This window comes from Cyrtonyx montezumae, unplaced genomic scaffold (genome assembly GCF_038088225.1).
Source record: "Cyrtonyx montezumae isolate F1298 unplaced genomic scaffold, pur_monq_1.0 scaffold_19, whole genome shotgun sequence".
NCBI lineage: Eukaryota > Metazoa > Chordata > Aves > Galliformes > Odontophoridae > Cyrtonyx > Cyrtonyx montezumae.
The window spans coordinates 4365754-4381183 of NW_027071925.1; the positions used below are offsets into that span (position 1 = coordinate 4365754).

The 15430-nt window shown below is 47.9% G+C and overlaps 1 protein-coding gene across 4 annotated transcripts in view; it reads left to right on the plus strand.

Moving 5' to 3' along the window:
- PGS1 (phosphatidylglycerophosphate synthase 1) overlaps positions 1-15430 on the plus strand; it is a 15967-nt gene continuing 537 nt past the window's right edge. Inside the window, exons 1-9 of one of the 4 annotated variants that reach the window (XM_065735303.1) lie at positions 1-134; positions 3897-4086; positions 4984-5061; positions 6120-6219; positions 6859-7048; positions 7385-7563; positions 8007-8540; positions 12048-12196; positions 14740-14882. In XM_065735303.1, the coding sequence (XP_065591375.1) occupies positions 1-134; positions 3897-4086; positions 4984-5061; positions 6120-6219; positions 6859-7048; positions 7385-7563; positions 8007-8540; positions 12048-12196; positions 14740-14859 (1674 nt within the window). In that variant the 3' untranslated portion in view covers positions 14860-14882. Of the gene's footprint in view, positions 135-1090; positions 1205-1226; positions 1406-2297; positions 2603-3896; positions 4087-4983; positions 5062-6119; positions 6220-6858; positions 7049-7384; positions 7564-8006; positions 8541-12047; positions 12197-14739; positions 14883-15430 lie in introns of those variants that run through there. The other 3 variants (XM_065735305.1, XM_065735304.1, XM_065735306.1) reach the window with 3 other exon arrangements.

The window sequence follows — 15430 nt, forward strand, 5'->3', positions numbered from 1 at the left end:
ATGGCGGCGGCGGGGGGCGCGGCGTTATGGCGGCGGCTGGCGGCCTGGCTGCCGCGGGGTCCTCCCGGCCTGGCCGCGCTGCTCGGCCGCCTCTCCGACCGCCTGTCCCGGGGCCGCGACCGCCGCGCCCGCAGGTAAGGAACCGGCCCGGTCCCGCTCGCCGCCGCTTCCCCTTCCTCGGCTGCCGTGGGTCGTCCGTCCGCTCGTGGCCGTGCCCCTTAAGGTTTTTTTTCTCCGTCTTGTTGATTTCTTGCAGCCCCCGCAGCACGGCGGGGCCGTGGGCGATGCACGGCAGCACGCTGATCCCGGCTCGGTGCTGGAGGAATGGGGCCTGGAGTGTGTGCCCGCATGCTGCGGTGCTGTGGGTGCCCAGGTTGGGAACGCAGCATTGCTCAGACTCTCCCCTTCTGCCCTCCCCGTGTAGCGGAAAGGAAAAACATCCTGGGCAGCATCAGGTGCAGGGATCAGGCAGTGGATGTGAGGAGCTGGTGGCCGTGTGTGTGCCGAGTGCCTGTGCTGTGCTGCGCTGTGCTGTGCTGCGCTGTGCTGTGCAGAATGGCCGTGGCCCTGTGTGCGGGCTCTCACACTGCTGTGCTCCTCTGGGCAGTGCTGCAGTCCCCGTGCGGTGATCCTGACAGTACCTTTGGTTGTGTGCTGCTGCTTCTGTGGGTCTGTGCAATTGGGAGTACAGTTTGTGCTAAAACAGAACCATTAAAACAACAGAGGCGATTACAATTCCTTGGAACTATGTGTTGGGTTCAGAATTGATGAAACAAAAGGCATTGAAGCATCTTAAATAGCGAAGGGTCTGTTTCTGTGGCCTTTGGACATCACTTCTTACTGCGTTTGGTAAGAGAGCACTGGAAGGGCTTTGGATTGTGCTGCAGTGAGTGCAGCATCTCTCACAGCCCTCCATATGTGTGGAGCCTGCTTTTGTACAGCGATGTCTGCCACCACAGCATGTCTTTATGTCCTCACTGTCTTCTTGTGGACAGCAGCCATGCTGTGGTTGAGCTCACAGTTGTCTCAGAGCTCTTTTGTCTCCTGTGCTCTGCTGCTTGTCCTTGGTAAGCTAAGGGCATCTCTGCAGACTCCTCTTCTGGTTTCGTCAGTGTTTCCTGATGCAGACACATCACCAGACTGAGCCCTGGAAAGGCACAGCTGAATTCAGAGAGGAGCAGTTCGTGGATCCCCGCGTGGTGACGTATGCGTGGGTGAAAGCACAGTGCCTTACCCCACAGTTTCACTTCACCTCTGGTTTCTGCAGATGAGGCTTTACAGTGAAGAAGTGTTTCAGCTCTATCATGAGTTTGTGTACTAAAACCACAATTTTTAAAAATAGAACACACACAAAAAATCCCTCATTTATATTTAGGGCCAGCTTCTTACGCAGAAAAGATCTGAGGTGAGCTCCTTTTGGTTCTGTTTTCTCTTTCTGGTTAACATGATGATGTGGAATACATGGGAAGGGTTCCCCCCCCCATCCCTGGTTTCCATTTCTCTGAAAGCTGCTTTGTTGAAGTATGGAATTTTGGTGATTTCTTCATGTTACGCTGTTTCTAATTGTTGTGTGTTACAGCTGAAAGGACTGTGCTGTGCTTACGTGGTTGCTTGAACTTCTGTCACTGTGGGCAGAAGGTGCTGGTTTGATAGTGGTTGCTGGGCCATTGCTGCTGTTGGCCAGAGCAAAATCCTGACTTACTCTGTGTGTGGAGAAGTCTTAGGCTCGCAGCCTAAATAAGTTCTGAAGTTTCTGCACTGCATTAAAAGATCAAACAGTGTAGGTGTGCTTTAAGCTGCCGGGGCAGTCAAAAAACCCAGAGTGTGTGATTAGTGGCTATCAGTACTGTGCAGAAGGAATTTGGGGCCCTCCTTCCGCAGCAGTGGGGGATCCTGCGGAGCTGGGCTGGGTGTGAGGGCACGGGTTAACCCTCAGCACGTGCTCCTTGCCAGAAAACAGCTGCTTGGAATTGTGCTTTGGGAAAGTGGATTCCTGGCTGCACTGTAGTGGCTTCTGGAGGTGTACTTGGCCAGGTTTGACCCATGGAGCAATAAGGAAAATGGTTATCTTCTTTATTGATTAATTCTTACCATGTAATGCCAAAAAACCAATAACATAAAATTGCTACTGAGTGATGACGTGGCAGGCCGTGCGTGCCTCCTGGGACACGAGTTGAGCAAGGTCCTGAGCATGTTCTGTGAAGATGAGAGTGGTTAAAAACTGGTATTTCTTGTATTTCTTTTCTGCTTTGAAAGGAGCACTTCTCTCCTCTCCCCAACCCCCATCTTTTCTGGAACATTCCCATTGTTTCCAGCAGCCAAAGTTGTTAATCGGTATCACTTATGGATGTCAAGTCTGAGCCCAATCCCCACAATCTGCTGAAAGTCACCATCCCAGGAATTCTTGCACAAACTGACTCAGTCTTTTGTTGCAATGAGTAGTCAGTGACAAACTAGTGGATTTTCCAGGAAATGCAACTGAAAGCTGCCTGGCTTCTGCGTAAGGGTGTTGGAAACCTTGTGAAGATCCAGTGTTTTATCATGAAGCAAAGGAGTGAAATCATCTTCCTGGAATCTGTGGTCATTTGGGCTTTGGATTATGGTAAAACCTAAAAGTTCCTCGTAACAAATTCTGGTAAAGGTCGTAATCAAAGTTTCTTGTTGGTTTGTGGTGGTGGCAGAAGGCAGTGGGGTGGGCCGCTGGTGGCTGCCCCCTGCCCTGTGGGACCTTGCACTCCTCCAGGATGAGGCGGCCGCCCCCACTCTGTCCTGGTTGGTGTTGGGCTCCCGAGAGCGGGTTTTGCAGACCCAAGTGTTTTTTGCACGGGTTGGGGATGCAGTTTGGTCACTCGCTCTTCAATTCCTGGATCTCATGAGAGTCACTGCTGCTAATTGTGTTGAAATGTGGTTTTGTCATGTGGACAAACTCCCACCAGGAGTTATTGTATGACTGGATAATTTTGCATGCATGTTACGCCTGCAGAGAAGTAAAAATGCCATTTACTTCTTGTCATCCCCTTAGGCATGACTCTTAGCAGTAAGTTGGTTTCTTTTCCAAATGACTTCAAAGCACTGAAATTTGTTCTGAAATTTCTTTTTGAAGAACGAGCTTCCTGCTGTTTCCCCTGTAGTTGCTTTGAAGTTTGTGAGTGAAGCCTTGACCTTCTTTTAGTGCTTGTGCAGAATGCAAGTCGTACAACTGTGAAAGGAAACCTTGAGTTCCTTGGTTGTGATCCTTAGCTCATACTGTGTACCCCTCAAAACACACATTGTCCTTGGGTGTGTTGTTCTGCTGCTGGGACTTGCATTCAGGCACTTTGTTTGTTCTAGATCTCCTTGTTTTTTTTTTTTTTGTTTGCTTTGTTTTGTTTGTTTCATTAAAGAAATTATAAAGTAGTGTGACTTTTACAATGTCTTTGCATGAAATGGGAACACGTACTCTTTAGCCCAGCTGAGAGCTAAGCTAGAAATGGCAGTGACTGTAGACTGTGGCAGAGCTGTAGCTTGTGTGTTTGGGATAGAGTTCAGAAGTGATTGATGACAGGGAGAGCTGCCCCACGGTAGTGCCACCAGACACCTGGTTTGTGGCTGTTGGCAGGGTTCACATCTCAGCCTCTTCAGCTTCTAGCCCCTTTCCTCTCCTGCTTCAATGTTCTCATGAGTTGTTACTCACTGCCAGTTGGGATAGGAGCTGATGATGTTAAAATCTGTTCTGTTGCCTTTTACATATGTTTTCCTAGCTCTAGGTTTGGTTTCAGTGTGGGAAGGGAAAGGCATTCTTGCCTTTGTGGATCCTTACAATATGCTGGCCCTGGTTGCATCCCATTCTTTATTTGGAGGCTGTCTGTGGGAGGCAAAGGCTCTGCCATACTGAATTCCTCCATCTCTCTTCACAGATCATCATGGCTTCTCCTAGCCCCACTGCTCACCCCACCTATTCCTATGATCACAGCCATGCCTTGTTCCCTTTGCCCAGAAGGAGCACACAGGTTCCAGTGGATCAGGAATCTGGTTCCAGAGTTTGGGATCTCCAGCTCACATGTCAAGGTGCTTTCTTCTCCAGCTGAATTCTATGAACTCTTGAAGGTAAGTTGTGGGTTTAGAGTGTGAATGTTTTTTGGGATCAAGTAGCAGGGCTGAGGTGAGAATGTGTTTAGCACAGTTACATGAGTCTTTTGACAGCATGTGTTCAAAGTATGTTCAAGTACTTCTGAAACATGATCTTGGCTGCAGCAAGCTACTGGAGAGCAGGCCATGTGTGGGCTGCCTGAGCAGCATGAGCCAGCAGCAGCTCCCACCCCTTGGCTTCAGTGGTAAGCAGAGGAGGGAAGGAGAGCTCTGCTGACTGAGGTCTCCTCTCACCCCCATGTGCAACAGGAGAGGAGGGCAAGTGCTCGGGACAAAGCCTTGATATGGGTGGTGGGGAAAGCTGTGATACTGCTCGTGGCCTGCTAATGTGTCACTGCACAAGCAGCTGTAGATCTTGAGGAAGGCATTAGCTTTTCGTTCAGAAACAAAACTTCAGGACTGTGGGACCACACGGTGACTTCTGGAGGTCATTTGGTCTAATCCCCTGCATAGAGTGAGAGCAACTTTGAATTTAGATCCAGCCAGGTTCACAGAGTGGGACACAAGTTTAAAGCAGTATGAAAGCTGGGATTGCTAATGTGGTACTGATACACTTTACTAGCTGCAATCTCTAAGCTGTAACTGCCCAAAGTCTGAATAGTTTTAGCTGAGAAAAAGTTCCTCAGCTTTCCAGAGAGCACTGATTTTTTTTTTCCGTTGATTTTTGGATGCAGAAGTGCTGATGTTGCTCTATATTTTAAACACCTGTGTGTTTAAATCCTTGCTGTCAGTATGCTGTTGTTTCTCCTGAGGGAAGGCCCAATGAAACTGGAGCTTTTCAGTGATTTGAACAGTTAGATCCTAATGATGGCAGTGACCGTGGGTGAACCTGAGTTTACTTTCTTCTACTCTCAGGTGCAGATAAAAGCAGCCAAGCAGCGAGTGGTGATGGCTTCACTATACCTGGGAACAGGGCTCCTTGAGCAGGAGCTGGTGAGTGTGGAAGGGGATTGGGAAGTGGGGGTGAATGCAGAAAAAAATGCCTCCCCTTGCCAAAAGCATCTTGTTCCTGCAGGTGCAAGAGCTGTATGCAAGGTGCAGTTCATGAACTTGTAATTTCCTTAAGACTTGCATGTAGATTTACTTTATGTTTTCTCCTCTCCCTGAGAGCTTTCCTTGTGGTTTCTCACTGCATTTATGTACTTATACCTTGGATGGAGGAGGGTTTACGTGTAGTTCTGTTTTAAGCCTTCAACAAAGCCTTGGAACTGGTGAACATATGAATGAATGAACGAGCCTGGGTGTTTCTGACCATCAGAGTTTACTGGCATAGTGCTCCAAGGGCTTTTGCAGCACTGGGGGATCAGGCTTGATTTATTTTTTTCTTGTCTATATGTAGTCCTGTGTATTGTCCTGAGAATGCAGTATGCAGATTTAGTACTAGCTCTTTTCATTTAAGACAGAGGTCGCTTCTGCTTTGTGTTGTTTACCTTTTGTTTCCTGTCCTTCCAGAAACAAAAGCATTCCCTAAGTCCTTTAGGGAGAAGTCTGACCTTGGACAAATTTTTATGTCAGAATCAAATTCCACAGGAGGGTAAAGGTGGACAGAGTTCTGCACAGAGATTTGTGCCTGGCTTTGTCTGGGCTTGTACACAACACTGGAATTTGCATGTGACAGACAGCCTTGTAGCTAAGGAATAAAACTGCCTCTGTGTAATTTGTGCGATCCTGCCAAGATTTTTTGTTGGTAGTGAAAGTCTTTGATTTGGGAATGAGGCTGGAACCTTTTCTGCTGAAATTAATTGCTGTTCAGAGGCTGGAAGAATGTATGCCTGTAAAATTGATGCCCTTTCATATGCTGCTGCAGGCTGACAGGGGAGGATGCCAGTCTGCCAGATGTGGTGTCTAAACTAGCAGTGTTTTGCATGACTAGGAAATACTCGTACTAGAGAGTGGAAACTTTCATGACCACTGACCTCCTGGTTTCTGAACACTTTCCTTATAAAGCTTGACTTGTTTTCCGTAATGAGTGGTACAATCTCTTTCTGCAGGTGAATTGCTTAGAAGAAGCACTGGAGAAATCATTGCAAGCAAATGAATCACCAAACCTCAGAGTTTCCATTCTTCTTGACTACACCAGGGGATCTCGGGGTAGATATTATGATACCTTACTTTCTTCAAAAGCTTATTTTAGTCAGACTGGACACGCTGTCATTTTTGAGAGAGACTGTCTTGGCTGATAGGGCCGACAGGCTTAAATCACATCCATTTCAAAACCTGTCCTGTTGTATACCAGTAACTGTGTGTTCCCAGAAAGTTGTCAAGCTGAACAACTCTTCTTCAGAAAAGAATTGTTAGGAGCCAGAAGATCACGGGGTCAGACTCTCTGCTTTGTGCAACTTGTGATTTCTTGCTTGCCTAGTTCTCGTCAGTACATTTGTCCTCATCCATTGTGCTCTTTTATGTTTTCCTTTTAAAAGGAAAAGTGGGGGAAGCGTTGGAAGTAGCTTTCTTAGCCTTCTGCAGTGCCTTTTTGTAGTGTGTTAGTGCTAGGTGTGGAGTGGTGTTGGTTCCAAGCCCGCTCACCTGCAAACATACGGTTCTAGGTATTGATGTTACTGCTGACATAAGTGCAAATTAAGGTGATTAAAAAAACCCAACCTGCTGGTACCTGCCTCGTGTGCTGGCACTGCATTCTGTGATCAGCCTCTGGCTGAGGAGCTGTTGAGCCATGCTGTGGTGTGCTCCTCACCCGTGGGGAAGCACTGTGTGACAGCCCTGTGCCCCCAGGCAGGAGGAACTCTCGAACAATGCTGATCCCACTGCTGCAGCGATTCCCTGAACAAGTGCGTGTCTCCCTTTTCCACACCCCAAACCTGCGTGGGCTTCTCAAGCTCCTGATTCCAGAGCGTTTTAATGAGACCATTGGCCTGCAGCACATCAAGGTCTATCTCTTTGATGATAATGTGATCCTGAGCGGGTGAGTCCTTTCCTCTTCATGCCTTTCTGTGGTCGATTTAGCAGTTTTTGGTGATACTAGAGTTGTCTGAACTTCATTATTTGCACCTGGTTTTTCTATAATATCATAATAGTGCTTTTCTGATGTGGAAGAGCAACCATAGGTGTTTCATGTGATCTTCTCACATGGAGGAGTCTTTCTCCAAAAGAAAAAAAATAGATATCCTCAAGATTCAAAAGGAGATGGCCCATTTCTACGTTAGTCTCATTATATATGGGGTGGGATCTGTAACTTAGGCTGGGGTGTTCAGGTTTGTACACCTATACTTTGTTCTGGAACTTTTCTTTTCTCTCCTAGTGCAAACCTGAGTGATTTGTACTTCACCAATCGTCAGGACCGCTATGTTCTCCTGCAGGACTCTCCTGAGATTGCAGACTTCTTCACAGAGCTAGTGGATGCAATTGGAGATGTGTCTCTGCAGCTGCAGCAGGATGATACAGTCGAGATGATCGAGGGGATGGTACACCCCTACCAAGGTAGGAGGAAGCCTCCTTATCTGGTTGGATAAAATGGTCCAGAGGAAAGGAGTGATTTGTAACTTGGTGTTAATGTGCGTAATGCTAGATGTGCGTGCCTACATTGAAAGCTTAATGAATATAGTGCAATTTCGAGTAATTAATATTTTGTAGTTGAGTCTATTCTGGGAATCAAATGAGTGTTGAGTTAGGAAGAAGACAGAATGGTGGATTTTTCAAGCATAGTCAAGTTTCTACTCCTCTTAGAGATGAATGTTTTTCCTCTATCACGTAGATTTGCTACTTTTGAAAGGCAAGGCTGTTTATCAGCCTTGGAGAAGAGAGCTGTGTGGTCTTGGTCTTAACTCCTTCTTGTTCTGATGTTGCTGTCTGTCTGCTCAATAGCTGATGCATAGCTCTGTACCTTTAGATCTCAGATGTGATCTCTCCTGGTTTTTCTGCAGGAGATAAGGTGAGATACTGTGAGATAGCAAATCAGAGAGTGATGGAAGTGATCAACTCTGCCAGGGCACGACAAGAACTCCTTCACACAAAGACTTTCCACAGCAGCCAGCAAGGCAGCTCCGTGTTACCCCAGCACAGCTCTGAAACAGCTGGGGGTCTGAAACCAGAACCTGACACCTGGATCTATCCCTTGATCCAAATGAAACCTTTTGGGATTCAAATAGATGAGATGGTCACAGAGACACTGCTGACAGAGGCTGAACGAGATGCCAGGATCTACCTCACCACAGGCTACTTCAACCTGACACAAGCTTACATGGACCTCGTTCTGGGCACTAGGGCAGAATACCGGATTCTTCTGGCCTCACCAGAGGTGAATGGGTTTTTTGGTGCCAAAGGGGTGGCAGGTGCCATCCCTTCTGCCTATGTTTACATAGAACATCAATTTTACAATGAGGTCTGCTGCCTTCACCAACAGGAGAGGATCCAGCTGCAGGAGTACTCCAGGGCTGGTTGGACTTTCCATGCCAAGGGTAAGATGTCTGTTTCTCAAGAGGACTTGTTCAGAAAGCACACGTGCTTTGCATATGTATGGGTTATGCAACTGGTGAGGGGATGGTTGGGTGCTGAGTCTAGATTCAACCTCCAAAGTACTCATCCAAGCTTTGAACATCCTGCTTGCCTCGAGCCAGGAGGCAGCCATGCAAAGTCCTGTCTTGCTGCTGTAGACCTAGGGATTATACAAGAATTGTCTTGATGGAGGCACTAAGATACTGTCTCAATGTGAAATGAAAGAAGGCATTTGCATGGATATTTATATGTAATGGTGGTAGGATTTTGTTTCCCATATGCCCCTTAACAGTTTGAACAAAGAGAAGCTGGGTCTTCCTGGAAGTAGGGCTTTGTGGGGTGACCCACACTTCAGGGAATTTAAACCAGCTCCCATTTATGGCACACGGTGAAGTGCTGCTTACTGATTAGGTGCGCCCTTGTGCCTTCTGGGAGCTGGAGGGGAAGTTGTTGAGAAATGGATATTGCTTAACAAATGTAGATGATAAAAAAATATATATATATAAAAAAAAGAGTACTGTCATCATAGCTTTCTGCAGAAGGCCCCAGATTCTTTCTGAATGTTCAGACCATTCACAAGACCAACACCGCCTTGAAGTGTGAATATTTTCTCCTGACTAGTTGCTACTTGTTGTCTCTCTCTGTTTTCCTTCCAGAAGATCCACGCACTGACTCTCCTCCTACATTATGCACAGCAGAGTGTAGTCATGCAAGTAGTTGAGGGCATTTGGCTGCTCACACTGCTCCCGCTGGAGACGTGGTGGTGCTGCACCTCACAGTGAGCAGTGCTCAGCCACACTGAGGCAGTTTTGCTGTGCGTGGCAGCACCTTCTGCTGCTCTGTCACTGTGTCACTTCCTGCACTGGCTCACCAGTCCCCCAGGGCAGTGCTGTTCCTGTAAGCAGTGCCCGATCTGGCACTCGATGACACGCCGGTTTCCCCAGGCTGTGCAGAGGGGCACTGTCACTGTTTGCAGCATGTGTCTGGTGAGAAGGGTGGAGGGATGCGCCCCGAGCCAGCACAGGCCTGTCCCAGGGCCCTGACCAGTAGTTCAGCTCCGTTTGTTTGTTTGAGATTAGCTGTTATCAACTGTGGGAATGCCTCTATCTACCCGGCTTCCTGCAGGGCTGTTTGGAAGAAGGTTCAGAGGTGGCAGGGAGAGAAAGCTGCTGAGTAGGCCTTTTCTTGTCTAAAGAAAACACACACACGTTACTGAGTTTCCTATATATAGAAGCTGTGAGCCTTCCTGACGCGTGCTGTGCCCTGGTGGCAGTGACATCAGCCTCTGCAGCTGCAGAGCCCTACCTTGGCGCCTCATGGTGCCTGCCTGGCTGGAAGCATTGCGTGTGCCTCCTTCCAGGAAGCACCTGCTGCAAGGCTCTGTGCTTTGCAGGTTGCTCCTCTTTGCCAGGCACTGCTGGCTCCCAGCGGGGTTTCCTTTGTTGGCCCTTACTGAGCGTGGCAGCTCTCCCAGGATCCCAGAGGGCAGCCACCCATCCCTGTGCTGCAGCAGGAGGCTGCGGGTTGCCTGGTGCTCTGGGAGCAGTGTGGGGGGCATGGCAGAGCTGTCTGTTCTGCAGGAGTCTCACAGTGTTGGGCTTGTGAATGGCCATTCAGGAAGGATCTGGGGCCTTCTGCAGCGGGCAGGGCAGAAGGGGAAAAAGGAGGACAAGCTGGGGCAAGTTGAAGGGTGACTGCACCTGGAGCCTGGCTCCTGGACTGGGGGACAACACTTAGCAGTGCCCGTTACTTCATTCTCGTGCTGAGGGACACCCTTCAGTCTCCTATAGGCTATTGCTTCACAGCAGATGCTGTAGTGCTGAGGCTGCTTTGCAAACTCTTCCACGCACCCCGCTCTTCCATGGCACCCACCATGGTTACAGCTGTCCTCGGGTCTGTTGGTGCGGCTGCAGCGCCCAGCTCAGAGCACAGCAGTCATCACACAACTGGGAAATGCAGACCTCTGCTGTGGAAGCAGCTCTGTGGGTGCAGTGCCACAGTGCCTGCCTACAGCAGTGTGGACCAGCAGGTTTCTGGGCGGGGTGCTGTGGGTGATGCAGAACTATCTTTTGGGATTAGGGTCCCTTCCATGAAAGCGTCAGGTGACAGAGTGCCAGGCAGGTGGCTGTTTGCTCTGAGATAAGCCCGCATTGCTGTTATTGAGTGGTGGCTGGGAAACTGCTCTTCCTCTTTCTGGAAAGGTGAGTCACTGTTTGAGCAGATCCTGCCAGGTGGCCATAAAGCTCAAGACACAGTAAAGGGCTGCTGCATGGCCACTTAGAAAGAGCAAGACACTGGTTGCTGCCTGGCATGGCTCTGTCTGCAGGGATCCCCATGGCTTGGGCACCAGCAGGCGATGCAGCTGCCATGATCGATGGCACAGCCTGCAGGATTTGTGCTGCTTGAGTATCTCCTGGGCTCCTTGCCTTCCACCACACCCCTCTGCACCACTGTGGGGCAGTGCATGGGGCAGCCACAGCACGGGCAGTGCCAGCTTGGGGCTTGGAGGTGCAGCTGGAAGCAGCAGTGAAGCTGCTGAGTGTGTGACGTGGGGGTGGGGAGGAGGTTACAGGAACCAGTGGTGAATCGGCAGCTTCTTACTCAAGGCATTCTTGGAACTGCTCTGGGGTTGAGTTAGGAAACCTGCTTCTATTTTAAGGCCTAGGTGGTTTTTATGGTACGGTTTCTTTGTTGTAGTCTCCATGTGACTGGCAGTGGGGAGCTGCCATCTGTCAGGAGCTGCTGGGGCTGTGCCCCCCGGGGAAGGCAGAGCTGTGTGATGGGTGGCTCTGCGAGCCTTCATCCTGGCAAGAGCTGAATTCATCTTCTGGTGAAGATCGCTCCTCAGGAAACGAGTGGGCGTTATAATTAGCACTTCTCTCAGCAGTGCTTATTTCATGTGAATTCACCTGTCAGAGCAAGGAGATGCCTCTTCATGCCGCTGTCTTGTGAGGTCCCAGGAAGGCAGTTGCTCACTGTGCTCTGATCCTGCTTCTAAAACAGATTGCTCCAGTGCTCAAGTACCTGTGTGGTACTTTGTCCCTTGGTGAAGGTGTTCTTCTCTGCTGCAGAGTACTGACGAATTGTTTCCCTTATATCCGTGCATCTGAGATGTCGTGTTGCAAAATGACCTCTAACTTAATGACAGTTACTCATTCTGAATTATTTTTGGGGTCCTTTGTGCAGTGCATTCATATTCTTAAGGAGTGTCCCAGAAAAAAAAAACAACTAACTTGAAAGCATGCAAGTTTGGACAGTGCAGGCTGTACAAGTATACCCCAAGGATCACACAACCATCCATCTGCAGGAAGGTGTGTTTTTGAGGGCTTGCTTTGTGTCATGATCACTTATAGTTGCTGTAAATCTAACGTGTTTAATTCATTTCTTCCAAGTTGAAGCAATTGTTTGAGGCTACCCCAGTCATTTCCTTTGTCTGCCACACTTCCTTTCTTCTCCTGTTTTTCCTGCAGGCCTCTGGCTATACCTGGCAGGGAGCAATCTTCCCTGCCTAACCCTGATTGGGTCTCCTAATTTTGGATATCGATCCGTTCATCGCGACTTGGAAGCTCAGGTTGCAATAGTGACAGAAAACAAAGCTTTGCAGCAGCAACTCCACCAGGTAAGCAGCTGTTTACAGGGAGGATATGTGGATGCTGTGCTTCTTGGTCACACAGGGAATGCTGATGACGCAGTTGCAATAAAAACCTACAGCCACAATAATTCAAAACCTTCTCGAGCATAGGAAGTCTCAAGGAGCTGTCAGTTAAGTGACTATTGATGAGATGCCTGCTACAAGTGCCTGTTTCTGGGAAATGGAGGCCATAATGGAAAAGAACATGTGTCCCCAGTGAACTCGAGTATCGGAATGCTCAGGCTCTGGATGCTGAGAGACACAGTGCTCAGGGAGGATCTGCTGCTCTGTCTGCTGCTCATGCAGCACATTCTTGGGCCTTATCCCCCAATATTTGGGCACTGCCAAGGTAGCAGCATGCTGGGCTGATGAGGTCAGGCCCTAGAAACCACTGTTCTCACACTTCTGTAGGACTTTGCTTCTCAGGTGTTTGGAAAATCCTTTGTAGGACTATGAGTGCCAAGCAGTTAGCCTTTGGGTGGCTGCCCATGCTCTGTGGAGGTGAACGAGGGCAGCAGATCTTAGTGTGATTTCTGCAGTAAGAGCATTTCTGGGCTGGTTGGATCGCAGCACCCACGAAATTAACACGCAGCAGCTCTTAGTGTTGACACAAGCGTTTTTCAGTGGCTTAATGTTCAGTGTCCTGGCTTTTTCTTTTCTCGTTAGGCAGTTTGGACTGTTCAGCACTCTTGCTGCTTCTCTTGTCTGTCTTGAGTCTGAATCTTCTATGGCAGCTGATGTTGTCCCCTGTCATTTCTCACGTAGTACTCTGATGCAAGGTGTATCGGTTTGGTGCCTCTGTGTGCAACTTAAGGATCTGAAAAATGTCTTATATTAAGCTGAGTCTTGGCATAGGAAGGTACAGATCAATGGGAATTGCCCTATTGCATCAGGGCTCTTCCTCAGAATGAGTCAGATTATATCTAATCAAAAACAGTTCTATTACTGGAAGAGCTGCTTGAATATTTCAATTCATATCTTGCCTCTACTTGTTTCTAATGGAAGGAGAGAATCAATGAAAACATGACAGAGGAATTTTCTCAAACAGTGCACCAGTGATCTAATTTAAAGGGCTTTAAATGATTCCCATTTGCTGGAAGCTGCTTCTGAGATTGCCTGACTGTTTACTGTTCTGTGATCTTTGTTCAGAGGACTTCGTTTTACGCCGTGGTGATGCAGCCTCTAATGGAGTGCTCTCTCCTTTTCTGTGCAAATTACAACTCCATTCAGCACTGCAGCTGAAACGTCACTTTCAGTTAAATGAGCAAACAAAATACTTAGTGTCCGTTTTCAAGGAATTTGACATGTAGGGGGGTGTTTTCTTGGCTTTTCTATTTGACATTTCTTTCTTTGATCATTTAAACTTTCAGCCTTCTTAGTAATAACCTTCTGAATAATACCTGAGCTTTTAATGTCGCAGCTGATGTGCAACAGCCACCTCTTAACTTGTACAGTGCTGTGAAATCCCTGCAACATTCAGTTCCAATTATCATCCAGCATTTTTAAAACAGGGGCTTGGAAGAAGGAAGTGGGCTGGGTGTCTCACTGAGTGAGCTGAGGGTTTTGTGAAAGCCTCCGAATTTCAATTCAGTTAACTGCTCTCACTTCCAGTGATCAGCTTACCTCACTGGATCAGATGACCATGACACAGAGTCTTCTTAGCAGGATTGATGATAGCATTTTGGGTTTCTATAATTAGAGTGGTTTGGCACACGTCCTTCTTCTGTCTGTTCCTGGTTCATCTTTCTGTGTTCCTTCCCAGTGCCTGGTTCCTGCTTTCTGCATTGCACTTTGTGTTCTTCTGTTGTTTGTGACAACTAAACTAGTCCAAAGATCAAATACAGACTTAGAGGAGATGATCTGTTCCTTGCTTGCCTGCAAATCTAGAAACCTAGCTGGCTTTGGTAAGAAAACCACTTCTGCATTGGATCAGAAATCTGCTTTCATGTGTAACGTGAGCACGTATTATCACCATGATGGTTCATTTCCTCTTTCTGCAGTGTTGTGTACACAATAAAGAAGCCTAAGTATTTCTGGTAAGGTAGTTGAAATCATGACTGCACATTCATTTGAAAACACAGTGTTTGAGCTGTGTCTAGAAAGGAGTGTGCAAGCCAGTCTCTTGAGATTATGATAAGGTTTCCTTTTCTGGCAATTACAATGAGGGATTTAGGATTTTCCTGAAACTACAGCTGTAAGAGAGCTAAGCTTCAGGACACACAAAGGCAAAACCTTCTGCCTTTGCTGTCTGTAGAGCTTAAATTGCTAATTCTTGAGGATCACTTCCTTAGCACAGCTGTAGTCACCCAGAGGTGGAGTTGCTGCTGCAGGGGGATTGGAAGGACAGCTCCTGTGTTGTCTCCTTGGTGGGTTTGTTGCTCTGTGAGCTGTGCTGCAGGGGATGAGACTGTTAGGTTCAGGCTTGTGGGAATCCTTCTGGCAGGATTGTGGCCAGTTTTGGACCATGTCTTCCAGGCTGTTACATCTAACTTAACACTTCTAATTTACTGGGATGATTTTTCCCTATGCAGGAGCAGGAGCAGCTTTACCTCTGCTCAGGTGTAGTGTCATCATCAACATTTGAGCAGCCAAGTCGGCACGTGAAGCTGTGGGTGAAACTGGTCACACCTCTGATCAAGAATTTCTTCTGAAAGAAGCAGAGCTGCAGCTTTGGGTGAGTTTTTCTGCTATTCTGATGGGGAATTCATGTGACACTGACTGTGTTACTAGTGCAGTAACTTCTATCGTGGAGACACGGAGATGTTGCAGGGGAAAAAAATTTGAATCATTGACTGAGCTCTGTACTAAAATGTCTGGAAGCTTTGTGCAAGTGTTCTAGACTCAGTTGTTCAGATACTTAATAGGATGAGAAGATTTTGGTGTATTATTTTATACCAAGGAGACAAGCACTGGCTTGTGTGATGGCCAGAGCAGCTCTCATCTACTTAACAGGTGATGATGCTGATAGAAATTAGTTTCTGTGAAAGAGTGGAGCAGATTCTGTAATCCAGAAGTAAAGACTCCAGTGTCAGAGGTTGACCAGTTCACAGCTGTCTTTCCTCTGAAAACTGGGAGGTGGAGGGTGTGAAGTTTTGTCTCTGTGGGAGAGGGGTGAGTGTTCCACAGAGCATGGCACTTCCCCAGCCCCTGTTTGTCCCAGGTAAAGGTGCTGGGCTTTCTGGGTTGTGCAGGTTGACCTGTGGGAAACTGCCAAATCTGCCT